At 35.5% G+C, this 19206-nt stretch overlaps 1 protein-coding gene across 1 annotated transcript in view; it reads left to right on the forward strand.

Annotated features, from left to right (window-relative positions):
• YEATS2 (YEATS domain containing 2) overlaps nt 1-12060 on the forward strand; it is a 38057-nt gene extending 25997 nt beyond the window's left edge. Inside the window, exons 22-31 of the mRNA XM_070945818.1 lie at nt 25-156; nt 632-730; nt 2482-2593; nt 3398-3471; nt 5535-5614; nt 6486-6684; nt 7388-7614; nt 8782-8856; nt 9520-9593; nt 11789-12060. Of these exons, the coding sequence (XP_070801919.1) occupies nt 25-156; nt 632-730; nt 2482-2593; nt 3398-3471; nt 5535-5614; nt 6486-6684; nt 7388-7614; nt 8782-8856; nt 9520-9593; nt 11789-11897 (1181 nt within the window). The 3' untranslated portion in view covers nt 11898-12060. The remainder of the gene's footprint in view (nt 1-24; nt 157-631; nt 731-2481; nt 2594-3397; nt 3472-5534; nt 5615-6485; nt 6685-7387; nt 7615-8781; nt 8857-9519; nt 9594-11788) is intronic.
• Nucleotides 12061-19206: the final 7146 nt, after the last annotated feature.

Raw genomic sequence — 19206 nt, forward strand, 5'->3', positions numbered from 1 at the left:
CATTTTAACACATTTCTAATGTAGGGTTGCTAAAGATCCACTCCAACCAGAACAGCCCACAACAGGCTGTTTTGACAGTACCCAGCCAACTCAAACAACTTGGTGTCAGCAATGCTTCTGGAGGAGTCCAAACTATACTGATGCCTGTGAACAAAGGTAGGGTGTAGTTGACAAGACATTGCCTAAATCTCTTTTTCAATATTGCAAGCTTCTCTCTTCTAAGCTTTCTGGATCTATTGCACTGCAAAGAATTGGAAACCTTTGGCTCTAGTGGCGAGCAGACTTTAAATTGTCTGGAGCACAATATTTGATGCCGTACATATCATATTCTATTGACGCTGATAACTAATACACACTTACAATTTTAATGTCCAGCATTATCATTAAAACCAACACCAGATTATGCATAATAGTGAGAACCTGGTTTGTGAGATCCAGATAAAATCAGAAAAAATGTTTTACAAAGAACAAATTTAAAAAATTTTCAGATAATATGTATAGAGCTGTTGCAAAAAGCCATTGTTACATCATTTTCTGCTAAAATTATTGAAGTAATTTAGCAACAAAAATGAAAAAGTGTTAAAAGTGAAGCATATTTGTCTACATTACCAATATTCCTTTTCTCTTTCAGTGATACAGTCGGTTTCTTCCAGCAAATCAAGTGCTGTTACACCCATGACTACAACTAATGTAGTTGCCCCAAGCACTCCTGAAGTGACTGTTACAAAAGGTAGAATTGCCCATTGTCATAATGAAGCCTTGGAAATGACTATATGATTAGCCACTATTCATGACATATATAAGAAATTTATACCATATTTTTCAGACTATAAGATGCACCGGAGTATAAGATGCACCAAAATTTTGAAGAGATAAACAAGAAAAAAAAAGCTTTTGTCCTCCCCGGCCCCCAGGAGCACTCAGCAGATCTCCCAAACCTCTGTGGGGCCCATTTTTGCGAAAAACAGGCCCGTTTTTGGCCTCCCAAACCCACCATGCGTCGCGTTTTTGCCCTCCCCAGCCCCAGGAGCACTCTGCAGGCCTCCCAAACCCTCTGCAAAATCCGTTTTTGCGAAAAATGGGCTTGTTTTTGGCGGAAACAGGACGTGTGGGGCGGGGTTTCGGGAGGCCAAAAATTGCTGTATTCAGTGTATAAGATGCACCAACATTTCCACCCTCTTTTAGGGGGGAAAAAGTGTGTCTTGTACTCCGAAAAGTACAGTAATAGTTATATTTTGGGAAATTAGTCAGTGGGATTGTGCAAAGCATTCAGAAGGCATACTTTGCAAAGTGCATTGGTATCAGCAGAGTATAAATGCCTGTGGAGATTCTCAATTATCTAGATCATAGTTGTCTCAAAGGTTTTTTGCAAAGAAAAAACAGTCCAGTAGCCTTTTGAAGAAAAAAAGCACCTTTGAGATATCAGCAGAGTCCCACTTCTTGAAACATTACAGCATTAAAGGGTTTGAAGTGGCTGCTTCAGAGGATTTCTCTGGTTGTGTGTGCATATACCTCTGCAAATATTTTCATTGGTACCACCAATGAACTGAATATGCCTGCATACTACTTGCTCAGATAGCCAGGGTTATCTAAGCTAAAAAAGTTACTTCACTTGCACCTTTGCATTTAATGGAAGTGTCCCTTTCAAATGCTTTTTATTAGCTATCAGCTGTTCCACAGTATGATTATGCAAGTGAAGCAGGATTCAGGTGATAAAGCATTCAGCTTGATGAAGGTATTGACATCATTAAATCTTTTTGGACATCTGTAAAAGTATAACAGTATTTTCACTTGGACACCAAAGATATTACTAAGGCAGTTTTACTACACAAAAAGCAGCAACCCCCCAAAAATAGGTTTTGAAATGTAGACTTTTACTTTTTTTTTCCTGCCATCCACTTACACTTACAGTTACTACTCTGTGAGGGAGATAGATGGTTCCAAAATTTGATTGATTGATAAATAAGTCAATAAATAATACTTTATTGTGGTGCCAGGATTCCTCTTTAAAATCTCTGCTTTCCTCCTTCAGAAAAATTACAGGTAGTCCTCAACTTATGATCACAATTGAGCCCAAAATTTCTGTTGCTAAGTGAGACAGTTGTTAAGTGAATCACTGCAGTTTTTAACTTAGTAACATGGTTGTTAAGTGCATCTGGATTTCCCATTGACTTTGTTAGAAGGTCACAAAGGGTAATCACATGACCCCAGGACACTGCAATTGTTATAAATGTGAATCAGTTGCCAAGCATCTGAATTTTGATCATGGGGATGCTGCAACAGTTGTAAGTGTGAAAAATGGTCATAAGTCACTTTTTTCAGTGCACTTTTCAGTTGTAGCTTCAAACTGTCACTAAATGAACTATTGTAATTCAAGGACTACCTATAGTTTTTCTTCCTGCTTGTCTGAAACAGAAGACTAGGATTGCCTTTCATTTGCCTAACAAATGTTTTTTAAAGATATTCTATTATCTTTTAAAGTGAAGCTGGAGCCTGATGCAACAGGGCAGAGCTGCAGTATTCCAGTCTCTCAGGATGCTCAGGCGACAATAAAAACAGAGGAAAGTTCAGAACTTGGAAATTATTCCATTGGGTAATTATTTTTGTGAAGTTAAAATAACTTACTACAGGGAGCAATGGCTGTTGTAAACAATATGGGTTATATTTTTATAAGCCACTTGAATTTGTTGGGAGTTCACCCCATTAATGTTGAAATGAACTTTCTTCAAGAGAATTATTTTAATTTTGTTCAATACAAGCAGTTGAGATTTTATAGTGGATATTGGATAGATCACAGTATATTAACGCCTAGGTATGAAATACTTTATAGATGCACATTAAAATTACACTGCTCTGTTTGCACATTAGTTGCAGTGGATATACTGCATTTTAGATGCAGCACTGGCTCCATAGAAACTAGTTACCTTGTTTGTTTGGATTTATCTTTATCTCAAACTTTAAGAGCCATATCAAGCTTTATAAATAGTTATATCCAGCTATAGACCTGAGGTGAGAAACTTCTATTATGATCTTCACAGACTCCTCCCTTTATTGCAAACCAAATTACGACAGCATAATTTCCTATTTAAAAAAAAAGCTTAGTAGAAGCTTATAATACAACTTTTTTCTTTATTTCATATCAAGTTTGTGTAAGCTTAACACTGCCCTCCCCTTGGAAAAAAATGTAAAATATAAACTTCCAAAATGTAAAAGCTGAGAAAGGTTTGAAAATGTTTGTCCAAACATCACTGTCTTTATGTACACAGAGACTTCCGTTTGTGCTGTATAGGCAGTATCTGTACATGCATGTTCTTTGTACAGTAGAAGCAGTGTAAAAAGCACTGTACTATGCTATAAATAAATTCTATATTAAATGCCACCTCTTTATTTTCTACAGGGAAGAATACTTAGACAATCTCCCGCAACTTTTGACAGCAATTGTGAAGAACGTTCCATTAATTGCTGAGACAAGTAATGAAAACATTGTTTAACAGTCATTTTTTGGTGTAATATGCTCAATTCATACCAAGTATGGCCATTGGTCCATCTGCCTGCAATTGCTATAGAGCAGTGTTTCTCAAAATGGGAGAAACTGCCCCCTAATGAAAGGTGTTTGCATTATCAAGAGGGATGTTAGACACTAAGGGGGCAACAGGAATATTTTGCACCCTAAGGGGATGGCATAAGAAGCAATTAGGATTGCAATCATAGGATTACTCAGAATTTACCCAACAAACTTTATTAAGTGTGTAAAACTGTAAACATTAAATTTGATAATTTTAAATATATCAAACTTTAGAATGCTTGAAATATAATGTGGCTTTGACCACATGTTAACCATGGGAAAATGTTAACCATGGGAAAATCTCTTACAATTTCCTGTTTTTATATATCCATTTTTTCATTTCAAGATTATTTCTGCTAGCTGAGTTCCATATATTTTCCTTCAGCATTTTTAAGAAATGTTTGGCTAAATGTCATATTCTGGCTAGTGTACATGAGGGCAATGGATTACAATAATGCTGATTGATTTCCATTTCAACCATCAGAACACTAATTTCCATTTTCTTGTTCCACTTAACAAAGCTTGTATTGTGTTTTTTTTAAATTCTGAAGGATAACAAGCATTCATAAAGTGTTCCCATTTGTGCTGATATTCTGAAAGACACCAGAGACAGTCTAGCATTTTTAACTCTCCTCTTTATGAGGAATGGGAATGGGAATGGGAAACTAGTATTTCTGAAATCAAAACTTCCAGTGCAGCATTACAGGCAAAATCTGCCCCCAGCCTGGAGTTTGATCTGGATCGGGCTCAAGGTTGACTCAGCCTTTCATCCTTCTGAAGTCCGTAAAAAGAGGACCCAGGTTGTTGAGGGCTATATGCAAATAATGCTTCTATAATGCAAGGCACCCAGAGAGTGTTGTAAAGTACTATGGGGCACAGTATAAGCCTAAATGCTGTTGCAATTGCACACTCAGGTTTAATCTGATCCATGAGACCAGTCCCTCTGACTCAAAGGATTTAAAAGAGATTCCTCTCCCACTTTGATCTGCTTTTTAACATATAGGACAACTAAAAGGACAATAGTTTTCTGTAGTCTAGTGGGCTATGCAGTGCTTTCTAAGTGATTTCGAGAAGGTGGTTTAGAATATGCAGGAGCACAAACCTAGCACCCAACCCTATCTGTTTGATGCAATCATTTCTTTTTCCTTGGGAATAGATAGCTGTCCTCTGTAGCTGCCAGGTCAGCTCAAGAAATAATGTAGCTTCAAAGAGATTACAAATTAAAGATTACAGACATGTATTATTACATTTGCAGCATTAAGTGTTCCAAGCACTTTTTTGAAATCACATATGAAGCACTACATAATTATATATTCTCTGTAAAAAAAAAATACATCATGAGAGAGTTGAATTGGGCTCCTAGCCCAAATCCAACTCCTGATTTTTGCAGTAGGTGAGCTGTATCTTAATGATGAGGAAATAGCTGCTGAGTTATTCAGCTATGGCTGGCTTTATTTTCATCCACACGAAAATACATAAAATAGGTGGGTTTAATAGCAATTGGCATTTACATGCTGAGACTTGGTATTCCTGAAATAAACAAACCAATTAATGTGCCTAGTTTTCATACTGGGGTTCATTCAGGCTCCTGCTTTTCCTTTCTCCAAATCATTTCTAGTAATTTGTTTCTCAGATGTTTTTTATGTTCAGAGGCTTCCATCTTTCTGAGTAGTTCCAAAAGGCTAAAAAATTATCTTATGTCACAAATACCACCCCTGATATTTACCTGTTGTTCAAATAGCTATGGTAATATCTCTTAATGTTCTTTCTAATTTAGTATTTGTTTTAAATCAAGAGTAAAAGGCTTTTCAATTTTTTCCATAAGGTACTTCCTGATAAGCAGCATATTTTGATTTAAACTATGATATGTTCTGAGAAGATGTTCAGAAATAGCTTGCCTTATAATATATTAATTTCCATTGTTATTAAAAATCTAAAGCTTTTGATGTTCCTTTCTTTGTTTTTTTAGCTGAGGATGCCAATCCTTTCTGTGCCAGTTCTGTGGAACAATATTATACCTGGAATATTGGAAAACGAAGAGCTGCTGAGGTAATTTTAATATATTCTATAAAGCTGAATTTCAGCCTCAGGGAAATGTATGACTGAAAGCTGTCCCTCAGAAATCTGGTGATTTTTAAAATCCCTAGAAATTATTTAAAAATTATCTCTTGCATTTAATACATAGCCATTTTTGCAGAGATTTACTAATACTTGACTAAATAAAATGTAACTGAACTTAAAGTTCCATGTTCTGTCTTAACATTGTACAATCCAGATCTTTTGTGTGACAAAATAGCAACTTTTTCCAATGTTGCTTTTATGTTGTCCTACTTCCAAGGCTTTTTTAATTTGCTTTTAATGTCTCTTTTCTGCTTGACGAAATGACCCTTCTGTTGCGAGCACTGTGATGAAAAATGAGGAAGCATTCCAGGATAGATTGTACTGTCCTCTGATGTAACAAACTGAAAACAAAAAATTGAATTTGCCCTAAAAGTTTTCAATTTCTGAGCTTTTAGAAGCATAGGAGTATAACTCTTTCTTTGATGTTATTTTTGTTCTTATTTATTAGATGTACCCTATTTAGAGCCACAAAGACAAAACATAGAATGGCTAGAACTGTTAAATCATCTATTAACAGAAGTCATCTGTTTGGAACAATTTCACATGTGCACATGTGCACACATAGACATACGCACACAGGTTCCATTGTTGCTGTATGTGACTTTGACCAGCAGCAATTAAGCAGTAGAGGATCACCTGGTTGCCATCTGGGAGATAACAATTATCTACAGCCTTTTACTTAGTTCTTACAATGCATACAGATCCATTGATGTAGAAGATTGTAATGCAACTATAATGAAAGATATACATATTTGATTCTAATTAAGTTGTTTTTCTTCTTCCTTTTTTTCATCTGCAGTGGCAAAGAGCCTTGACAATACGTAAAATCCTTCAAGAAATCATAGAAAAGTATCCTAAATTTCACAGCATTGTGCCTCTGAAAACAAAGGAGGTTGTACATTGGTGTCGCTTCCATGGCTATACACCACCTGATCCAGAAGCTTTTAGGAATGAAGATTCCATAGAGGATGTGCTGACACAAATAGACAATGAGCCAGGTAAAGAATCAAATTTCAGAACCTCAAAGGGTTTATTTTGGCATAATTTGTAGAATGAAAGTAAATTATAGGATTAGGTTTCCATCTTTGTCTCCTGAAGCCAGCCTTAGTTTTGCCTGGATGATTCAATGTGTGTTTCTGGGACCATGTATAAAAATGCTATATTTAACAGTTTTCTTATAAAGTGGGGGGTTGTCCTTCTGATTATTTGGGACTGGTTGGGGACGTTCAAGAGAAATGAATGAATGAATCAATGAATGAATCAGTGAATGAATCAATAAATGAAATAAAAGTTATTTTGGTCCTGAAACAAGGGAAATATGATAAGCAGATTTTTTTTTTAAACCCAGTGGTATGGACTGCTCATCATAGTTGTCAGAAACATATTAATATTCTTATTAGTGACTGTTACATAAATAGATATAGATACACATTCATACTTTATTGAATTGAGTGTGCTCCATTTCTTCAACCCCAAAACTAACAATTCTGAATTTACAAATATTTTTGTTAATATTGTTAATGGTTTCTCTTTTGATATAATGACTAAAACTTGAAAGATATATGGATAGTAGAAGATTGGGAGTTTAGGTTTCTGGTCGTAGCAACTATAATTTGTTTTATTTGCAATGAACTGCATGTCACTTTATATAAATTATTTGCTAATCCTGTCTTCTGTGCCTAATTGCTTTACATGGAAAAGAATGCTCATCTTCTTATACTACTGGGGAAGAGCTATGTCGAAAGCTTATAGAACTAGAGCAGTTCCTTAAACAAGAATCTGACAATGATGAGGAAGTAGACATTCTTAACATTACTGAACCTCTGAAAATAAACATTAAAAAGGAACAGGAAGAGACACAAGAAGAGGCCAAATTCTACTTAGCCCCACAGTCTGCATCTGAGTATGTGCGTGAGACTGCTCAACAGGTAAATAAAATAATTTTTTAAAAATAACTTTTTCATTATCTTGAGGTTTTTAGAGTGTAATATATGTAATATGTAGAATGGTTGCAAATTGACTTACCTTTCTATTCAACAAGCTAGAAGATCTTAAATACTGTTTTATAGTTTTGTTCCCCAATTGCTTTCACAATTGCTAATAAAAATGTTCAGTTCTAGGAAATAAGGATCACAAACGTGCTGCAGAACTGTCAGTCATCAGACTTAAAACTCCAGCTAAGCACTCAAACATTATTCTATAATCAGCATTATCTGGACCCCAAAGTAATTGGTTCAAAATCTTACCGGGGGGACGGGGGGAGGGATAGGGGGGACTGTCTGCAGTTGCACTAAAAAACAGCAAATGTTGAATTTTAAATTCCATAATCCTCCTACCTTTTTATAATAATTTTAGTCCACCTGAAGTGCCAATGTTGCGAGATTCCTTCCAGAAGATAAAAGTAGAACTGAATATGATTCATCTTATCTGCAGGCACACATTCATGCATGCATACATGCATACACACAAACATACACAAAATCTATATGTATTTAGTGATTCTTCAGTTTACAAATTCAGAATCTTATTTCAAATATTTGTGAATCCTATCAGAAATATTTAGGAAGTGTAATTTCTTCCTAGGCATCAGAAGAAAAACTTGTTATTTTTGCACCTTATAATCCAATTCTATTCTGTTTAGAATGGCTGCATTTTGTACAGCAATCTTATTAAGGATACAGCTTGAAAGTTTCAGAACAAAATGTTAATTTTCCAACTACTACAATTCTATAAACATATAGCAGTCTATGCCTATTGAATTTTAAGTGTAACTAGTTCTAAACAGGGGTGAAATCCAGCAGGTTCTAACAGGTTCTGGAGAATCGGTAGCAGAAATTTTGAGTAGTTCAAAGAACCGGCAAATACCACCTCTGCCTGAGTGGGGAGGGAATGGAGATTTTGCAGTATCCTTCCCCTAGAGTAGGGTAGGAATGGAGATTTTGCAATATCCTTCCCCTGCCAGTCCATCAAGCCACGCCCACAGAACCTGGAGAGAAAAAATTTGGATTTCACCCTTGGTTCTAAGAGTCATTTTAACTTCTGAAGAAGGTACATGTCTGTGAAGTTAATTATGAACATATTGTCTTATTTTATAGGTAGGAATTTCCTTTCCACCTGTGGAACTTCACAAAAATATATATGCTTTTATAATAGAAGATATGATTTTAAAGGTAAGCTGTTAACAAAATTCTTAGTGTTAAAGTAGTCTTAATCATAGACAAATTAAATACAGAGGTTTAACTTAAGCTGTGAGACGTATTGGCTGCAGGCAGAACAAGGATAATAGTGTCTTGTGGTATCTTTATTTTAATAATAATTTATAGGTTATTAAATGTATTAAGCTGTCAAATCAAAAGGTTCAAAGTAGCATACAGCAATACTGTACTAATACAAAACCAAATGCAGAGATACAATATACTGAGGAGGAAATATAAAAAATTTCCACAACCTTGACCAGTTGGAATTAGACAGTTGGGAGTTAGACAATTGCTGGACTTTTGCACCTGGTATTGGAGAAACCAGTTTTCTAGAGCTTTTCTAGAGGAAAGTATGACTGAGAGTAGACAAACTTCTAGGGGATGGTATTCCAGCAGGTAGGAGTAGAAGCAGCAACAGAGAAGAAGCCATTTTACTTGATGGGATCCAGAGCTTTCTCAATGTTATGTTTCTGAATTTGTAGAAAAATTTGAAGAAATGCACCGTAGGCTACTTTGGTAAATACATTTTAGTTTATACACAGGATTCCAAGGTATGAAATACTCTGAAATATGTCCTCTGTTACTTAAAAACATTCATCCATGTTTACATTATTTCTGAAATGCATTCTACAACAGGCTACAGAACAGTTGGTCAGTGACATTCTAAGAGAAGCACTGGCGATTGGCTACCAAGCAGCTCCTCGAAACAGGTATACTTGTTTAACTTTCATATCTACATTCTAAATATATCTATATTAACTGGCTCAAGGTTAACTCAGCTTTCCATCCTTCCAAGGTCAATATTGTTGACAATATTGTTGGGGACAATATGCTGTCTCGGTAAACCGCTTACAGAAGACTAAACCACTGTGAAGCGGTATATAAGTTTAAATCCTATTGCTATTGCTATAATAGGAAAACTAATAAAAAGATGGAAGAATAAAAAGAAAGAGTAGAAGGTGCAGGCTAAGTGCTATTGTTATTGCTATACTTGAAATAATAAAGATATAAGATAAAATGAAAAAATTGGATGAATACAGTCTTGGTCCTCATTTTACTGACCTCGGAAGGATGGAAGGCTGAGTCAACCTTGAGCCAGTGAGAATCAAACTGTTGGCAGTCGGCAGAATTATCCTGCAATACTGCATTCTAGCACCATAGCACTAAAATAAACAAAATATAGTTGGCATCCTTCGCTTATTCCTTTTTGTATCTCACTGAGTTTTGTTAAATCTTCAATGACAATTAACAGAATAACTGTCAGCGCTTCGACGCTGGCATAGAGAGCAGAAGGAAGATAAGCTCTGAACTTTTGCCTGCTAAATCCCTTTGAAGTCAGGTTGTCGTGGAAATGAAGTGGGGGAGACATTCCTGGGAAATGACGAGACAAGAAGTCCGAAGAATGACTTGGAACATAGCCAATGAGAAGCAGAGATTTGGGGATCGGAAAGGGAGGGATTGGGGGGCAAAAGGTCAGTCTTGTCCGCATCGAGTCATGATCCGGTGGCTGTGCTCAATTAAAAGATTTCCTTAAAGATTGGCAGTTTGGAAATTCATTTATTTTGAGATAGCATCGAAGTCTGACAATAACAGAGTTAGAAGGGATCTTAGAGGTCTTCTAGTCCAACCCCAGCTAAAGCAGGGGACCCTATACCATTTTTATACCATTATTTGTACTTTCTGTGAAGTATAAATCAATCTTATCCATTTTATAAAGTTCTCTCCAAAGTTCATATCTTCCAATATTCCCACCCTTGTTTTGTCATTTTGATTGCCAAATTGTGTTCTGGGAACTGCAAATGAGGTACAAATCCAGATTCTGCATTCCCCTGCTTTAGAGAAAATATATTAAAATTGAATAGCACTATTAAATATAGTAGATTTCCAAGACACTCCTGAGCAGGACAAGGTATTATTCCATGTTTTGGCTCAATCGTTTTGTGTTTGGGATTTTATCCTACCCTCTCCCAATATTATGTTAGAAGCTGTTTTTGAAACTGAGCGGTTCTTAACAATGGTTTCACTGGCCATAGGAGAGAGAAAAAAAAGCAGGGGAATATGGAAGTGCTGAACAACATCTTCAGATTTCATCCTCAGAAATGGCTTGAAGAGGATTATTGCTCAGTATAAATAACTTGCTTGCCATGTAGAAATTCCTAGGTTCATCCCTCATTTTTAATTGATAAGGAATCGGGGCAAATGAAAGAAAAGACAAACTCCAAGAATCTGTTATCAGTCGAAGTAAAATATAACTGGATTTGATATACAGAATAGTTTTACTTGATATAAAATAACTTTTTATATTCCTATATGATCTGTTTTAAATATGTAGATAATTTTTAAACTATGTCTATGTAGGATTTTTTTAAATAAAGTACTGCTTATATCCATGATGGATCCGGAAGTGGCATGCAGAGCCATCTCTCTGGGCACGCGAGCCATTGCCTGTTGCTCTTCTGGGTTCCGGTGCGCCAGCCAGCTGGTGTTCACACGCACATGTGTATGCACACTGGGCGGCTGCTCTTCCTGTTTCTGGCACACGTGCGCACGGTCGTATTTCGGCACTTGGTGCTGAAAAGGTTCGTCAGCACTGGCTTATATAATTGTAAGGAAGCTGAAATAGTTATTTAATGATAATTGAAGCAATTGTTTATTATGACAACTACAGTGCGCTTAAAGCACATGTATAGCTGTCTTTATTTGCCTAATATTCCAGAAATATTGGAACACAAATCCCTTTATCTGCTGCTCATTGTGACTAACAGGAAGTACAATCCAACAAATCTGGAGGACATGAGGCTGGGGAAAGATGGACTTCTTCCTTATAAATGTTGTTATTGTTGCTTCATCAAGTAGCATATAAATGCTTCAAAGGTTACATTCCATCTGCATTTTCTCCCTGCAGGATTCCAAGAGAGATCACAATGATGAACATTCACCAAGCTATCTGTAACATTCCCTTTCTGGACTTCCTTACAAATAAGCATATGGGAATACTGAATGATGAACAGTGATGTGAACTGAAAAAGCTACATAAAGCTTGAATAAAGATAATGGCCCAAATTCCTTGTGTCCAGATGCCTGTTTACATTGTAGAGACTAAATTAACTTGAGTGCTACAAATCAATGTTTCAACCAAGTTTTTTTATTTTTAAAAATAAAGCATTTTTAAATATTTTTTTAAGAAAACGCTTTTTTAAAAAAACAGTTTTAAGTTCACCTGTCAGATATTAGTGGCAGCTGGCTCTAAATATGCTGTGAAAGTTAAAAGATAGCATACCATGATTTAAGTTGCAGGTTTAGCATGTCAGTTACTTATCACAGAAAGTTTTTGGTAATAATTTTGCAGTTTAATATAACCTGTGGATATGGATTGGCAGCCTCTGGGATTGAGTTTAAATGGATAAATATAATGATAGACTAGTTCAGATATAATACTAAGCTATAGTATTCTGATGAAGGAACAAGTCTTGCTTTTCCCTAGGTTCATATATTTCTTCTTTAAATGGACATGGTCACAAGGAGACGTTAGAGCCTTTTATTGCAGTTTGCTATATCATCTTAACTGGAATTAATCATGTTAAAGTAGCAAAACTTTAGGGAATAGGGTGAGATAATTCTCAAAGTTGATTAAATTGAAATTGACTTCAAATTGTTATATCCTCATTGAGAAGCTTTGGGGATTTAATAGGCTTCCTTTTCAGTTGTATTGTCTGGAAGCTTTCTTTGCTGAAAATAAATCTAAACAAAAAAAAACCCTATATAACGGTGATAATATAATAAAAATAACCTGATGTTCTGAGTTAGCAAAGCAGGTATTCATAAAATCTTACCCTTTAAAATGTGTGGTATTTCAGATTTGATTTGTAGTTTGGGCATATCTTCATTGGAAAGTGAGAGATTTGCTATTATATTAGACTGATATGTATTATACTATTTTAACTTCATTGAATGAAACAATCTAATTCTACACCCTACATTCTTTTTCCTAGAATAGCTCCTTCAAATATTTGAGGACTATTTTTGTCCATGTTGATTACCAACTTAAACCCTTATCATCATATGTACTATAATGTATAATTGTGTGATATACCTTTACAATAAATTTTCTTTATTAAGTACAGTAAGGCGGGACTACTTGATTTGTTTTATTTACTACTTCATGTTTACGCTGTTTTCATCTTTATCTTCATTGCATGTTAATTCAGGCTCTGCCATTCCTGTTTCTGCACTAATCTTTTTAAATCTCAATACTGTTCCCATTGTTGAGACAAATTGCTGGTTTGCAGTAAACAACTTACCCTATTGAGTTATGTAGAAAAATATACTACAACACTAAAAATACTGTGAAGAAACAATATTCAGATTTTTATCTTCACTTTCAGTTTTTAAAATGAACAAGGAAAACGAAGGAGTGACATGTACTATTTTTCACTCCCAAGTTTCTTACATGAAAAGAGATGGTTGCAATTTCCACTTTCTCAAGCCAAGCTGCACCATAATATTCAAAACTCTGATTAAAATATAATATGGGAACTGGATTTGACATGGTATGTTGTACTATACTACAGTACTATCATCCTAATCGTAATTCAAAAAGAGCAAAGACATTAACAGAATTAGTAACACAGTGTCAGAGCCAGCATTCTCTGGACTAGCCTCTATGATTAGCCCTTTTAATAAAGTTTACATGGTATTTTGCATGGCTCAGCATTAGAGCCATGAGAAAAGTAAAAGAAATGCTACACCAGAGCTATACTTACTGACTTCACTTTACTTGTAACCTGTCTGGTCACTGTTGCATTTGTGGCCTCTAAATCTGGACAGTTCTATAATTTGCTGATTATTTGTTGTGCTCAAGTAATTTGTATATCACACTCAAATATGTATGCTCAGAAGTATATTCCATACTAGGTACATGCCGAACACATTCCTTGAAGGAACTATACACAGAACTCCATATTTAGCAGAAGTCACCACAGTATTCTGGTGGCAGCAAGGATATATGATAAATATTGAGGTTTGCGTACATAGTTCAATCAAGAATTCTGAATCTCCTACATAGATTCAATATTTAGTTATTTAACTTAAGAGGCATTTTGTATATAAGTAATGAACTGTAAGAGCTTTTTTCCATTTAAAAGCAAGTCCCCCCTGTCAATGTTAACAATTCATACAACCAAATCACAGTGATGGCTGCAGGATGAGTATTGCCATAGCAACTACATTCTAGCTTAATAAAATGGCAGGGCGCTTCATTTACTTAAAATATATATGCATTGAATTAAATATCACTGTTTATACACATAGAGTCAGGAGTCATGCTACATGTACCAAAAGTCAGGCCCTACTGGCCAATCACAAAATGTTTTAATATTGTTTCAGAGAAATATTACCTTAGAAAGTTCAAAAGCAATGCATCAAATAATTAATGAAATGTTTAGAATAAAATGGCAACCAATTTGAATATTTAAGGTAACTTATATAATAAATTGTCTATGGGGATGGACTTTTGATACACCCTATATCCCTGTATTTCCATGAACCTTCTAGGCTACTAGGTAGACAGTGATTTCATGGTTGGCCTTATAAAGTTTTGTTACATTTACTATTCTAATTTTGGTTAGACTTTGTAATATTGGCTATAATTTTATTTCCTTTTAATCAATGTTTTCCATTTTCTATATTATGTGTTTCATATGACTTGTGGTTACAATAAAAGATTCTTGCAGCTATGCAATCACAATAAATAGGTAAAGATTCCCCTCGCACATATGTGCTAGTTGTTCCCGACTCTAGTGGACGGTGCTCATCTCCGTTTCAAAGCCGAAGAGCCAGTGATGTCTGAAGACATCTCCATGGTCATGTGGCCGGCATGACCAAAGGCGCACGGAACGCTGTTACCTTCCCACCAAAGATGGTCCCTATTTTTCTACTTGCATTTTTTACGTGCTTTCAAACTGCTAGGTTGGCAGAAGCTGGGACAAGTAACAGGAGTTCACCCCGTTACACGGCACTAGGGATTCGAACCGCTGAACTGCCGACCTTTTGATCGACAAGCTCAGCGTCTTAGCCACTCAGCCACTGCGTCCCATCTCTCATATCATGCAATCACAATACATGATGCATAAAGTGAATGTATTAAGAATTTTCTATATTTTCAGGATGTTCTTGGGTTGGTTTTTTCTTTTTTAAATTAATATCTGTTATCTATTTACACAGTTTCAGCTATTGCTTGATCATATTGTTTTCTATAAAAGGTACTCGGGGGAATGAGACATATCCTTTATCAAAACAACATTTCATGTCTTTATCAACCATTTTGATAGTTCTTTAAAAAATATTTTTCTGTAGCAAAATTGTAATAGGTAACATACTTGTTGCTATTTTTATACTGGAAACATATTAAGCAGCTATAGCTAAGCACCAAATGCTTACTAATATTCATCATGAACCAATTTGCACCTGTATCCCCATACTAAGAATATGTTGAGTTTGCCTTCAGTATTATTCCTTACATTTTAAAATTTCAAAAATTGTCATTGGATGTAGCCAGAGAACCCAAAATAAAAAAAACTGCATGTATTTTACCTGCTTGGAATATCCAGTTATCCATAATGAGTGACAAAGGCACAAAACCTGGCGATAAGTGGTTGATCCATTTGTACTTTATATCCTGTATCCTTCTACTGTATGTCCCTTTCTGCACCTAAATTGATTTTATCATCCTGAGCCAGAACTTTATTATGCTTCCTATTTTGAAAAAGTGTATAGATTGCATTTTACAGAATGTTCCCTCTTTTTTCAGCAAGAGTTTGTCTCTAAACGCTGCATAAAAAACAAAGAAGACCTAATATAGCTAATTATTACCTGCTTCTCTGAATTCAAACAAGGGGGTTCCAGAATTAGACAGCGCCCAGGAAGTTCATAATGAGCAAAGTTAGCAGAATTCTAACTAATTCAGTTATTTCATTAAGATGGAAAGGGCAACTGATTAAGAACATGCCCAGATTATGTAGAATGTGAGGGGGGGAAATACATTCCTAGTTCCATGTTAGAAAGGAAAGTATAGAATGTAGGAAAATATGTAATTTCCCACTCTGGATAGATAAGATCAGGAAGCACAGTACATGACACTTTACATTATTGTCCTTCTGTGTAAACTTAGATCATCAAAATCTTTCAGTATTCAAATAATTTCCATTAGTCCAAAAACTACAGCAGAAAGAATGTGTAGACAAAAATACATTTTAATAAATTATCTAATTCCATAAAATACAAATATCATGTTCTGCCATGTTTTTTTTTAAGAAATAAAATAACTGTAACCAAATAGGCAGTGTGATTTTCTTTTCTCCATTTAGTAAAAGTCAGGCTTACAAATAATTAAACCAGTTAATGTTCAAAGAAATTAGATCAGTCAAGGAAAATTAATATTAATTTCACCTAGAAACATTAAACATGCAAGGATTGCAATTTGGAACATGTTTCTACAAATTGTACCTTCCCATTCCTCCTAATCCATTCAGTGTGTTGGATTCATCTGGCAAACTGGCCTCATGACTATTGAAGGAACAATGTTGTCATTTACCTTGTAGACAAGTATCTTATTATTGTGATTGTTCCAAAAGAGGGGGAGGGGACATGCTCAAGGAGATTTTGAAACTACAATTCTCAAGCAGCAGGCCCTTTACTGTTAAGGAAAACGATTGCTACATAAAATATTGTCAAAAGCAGTTTATGATATGGCACTAGTGGAAGGCAAGAGAGCCTCTTATTTAAAGAACAAAAACCCACAACAGGCACATACTCTTTCTGATAATGTAAATAACTTTTTAGATCTTAGCTGAATGATTACAATTAAGGAAATTTTCGTGAAAAAACAACTTGCTTGCAGCCAATTTTCTCTGAATTATACAGTACTTGCACTTCTCTTTATATATGAAAAATTGGCTGCATGTTATTTGCCACATTTTAAACTAGGGAATGTTAAATATGAATTTTTCAGTATAAAATTCGCAAGGGTCTTGTGTACTGTATACCCAGAAATGGGCTAGATGAGAAGGCCAACCTGAATCAGAAATTTCCCATTTTGATGTGCCCATCAAAAGCTTACAAAAGTATACTGGAATCAGCAACAAACTATGATTGTAACTTCTGCAAAAGTAAATGAAACAATGCATTAAGGTGGGGTGATAATTATGTCAAACCTTGTCTTAAATATATGAAATATTAGGAATGAATGAGAATTAAAAACTAGTGTATTTAAAATATCTAAGCAAAAATTACAATACTGTACAAAAATGCTCTTCCAAAATAATGAGAAGTAAAATTGTCTCTAAAAATAACACTATAACATATATAACACATAATTCCTTAGCAACAAGCAGCAATTTTGCTTTTTCAAGGCAAATCATGTTCTAGTTTGCATACTCAAAAACTATGAATGTTAAATAAAATCATATTAAGCATGCACTCTTTTTTCTTTTGGAAAATTTTTCCTATTTACAACATTTACATACACATTAAATAAATTATCTTGGCCATTGCTTTAATGTGTGGCCTAGTGCAATATTCAATGCTTAATCCAAACTAGTAAGGGCTATTAGCCCCCAAGAAAATGTGAATTGCCTCTGTTCTGTCTTAGAGGAGTTTTCTTTCCAGAATTTAATAACTGAATTCTCAGTGAAATTAAGCCTTCAGGAAAACATTATCAAGACTGAAAAAAACTTCCAGGAAAAAGTGTGCTTGCTAAAGATCAGTTAATTCTAGGTACATAAATCATGGAATATTGATGAGGCTGTGATCCTCTGGCTGTGTGTTGCATTTTGAGCTGTGTTTCTTATTTGGCATACATTGATATAAACAACCTGCTCTGTATAATGGGCAGAGCATAAGTAAATAAAGCAATCTCACTTTTAAAAATCCAGTTTTCATTTCAGAGCATGAATTAGGGGTCTCTCTGACTTAGAAAAGAAACAGGATGGTTTGTAATACTTCTTAATCATACCCACTTTTTAAACTTCACAGTAAAGACTATGTCAGCATTCCAAATTAGGCTCTCTTCCAGTTCTGACATGAAGACATGAAGCAAAGACCAGAAGCGCTGATTTATTGCTGAGATGAACTTTTACCTAGTTTTCTGCATGCAACAGATAGGGTTTCCTGGGGAACGAGGGTGGGGGCCACATTCCTGTGAGAAGTACGTGCCGAGACGTAGAGATGGATTTGCATGATGGCCAATGGGACATCGGGCTGGAGAGCGGAAGAGGAGGGGGTTGGGAGGAGGAGCCAGTTTGGCAGCAATTAGAGTTAGGAATGTCGGCTATTTCTGTGCTTAATAAAAAGTGATTTATTAGAGACTATGCGCTTGATAATGGAACTCAATTAAGACAGAACCGAAACCTGACAGACTAGACTTTCATTTGGGAATGTATTGATGTGGGTGTTACAGACGGGCTATACATTGGTCATACAGCCATAAAGGAGCTTGCACCTTGGCTCACATGACCAACAACAGGACTCGGGAAAACAGCCTAGGAAAAAAATGAACCAAAGATATAAGAAAGCCATAAGTAAAGGGAACACCTTCACCAAAAGAAAAAAAAACAATATTGACAAACAATCTCTTGAAGCAAAATATGATGTTAAAAGTTTCTGAAGAAAGTATATAATTGTTCTAATAGTATCAAGCCTCTAGTTTTTCCTTTTCTTCCAGAACCACAAAAAAGTCAGCCAACATTTGATTGGAAGCAATTGTTGCTTCCTCTACTCTTCCCTGGTCAGAACCCACCTGGAGCACTGCATCCAGTTCTGGGCAGCACAAAGGAGAAGGACAAATTGGAGTGAGATCAGAAGAAGGTTACAAAGATGGTTCAGGTTCTGGAAATCAAGCCCTAAATAGTGAATGCTGAGTGAACACTGAAGTACAGTGAAAGGATCTAGATATGTTTAGCTTACAAAAGAGGCAACTGAGAAGAGACAGGAACATAGTCTTCATATATTTTAAAGATGCAGATCTGGGTGATCTATCAGATAGTGGAATTAGCTGATGCATAAAGTGGTGGGTTCACCTTTGCTTCAAATCTATAAACAGTGGCTGGGTCACCATTTATCAGAAATGGTCTAGGACTAGATGACCTTTGAGCTAAATTCCAATAGTTACATGCTATGTAACAAGGAAGGGAAGATGGAAACCACATTAAGTAACTCAGAATGAATACTATATGCACGGTTTGTGCCTATCTCCCTTAGTATCTGCTCAGCCGAATTTGATCCAACAGGGTTGGGGTGGCCTAGTTCCTTTGAGTAAACAATGCCATT

This window comes from Pituophis catenifer, unplaced genomic scaffold, assembly GCF_029215685.1.
Source record: "Pituophis catenifer annectens isolate HBS135680 unplaced genomic scaffold, rPitCat1.0.hap2 SCAF_6, whole genome shotgun sequence".
Lineage (NCBI taxonomy): Eukaryota > Metazoa > Chordata > Lepidosauria > Squamata > Colubridae > Pituophis > Pituophis catenifer.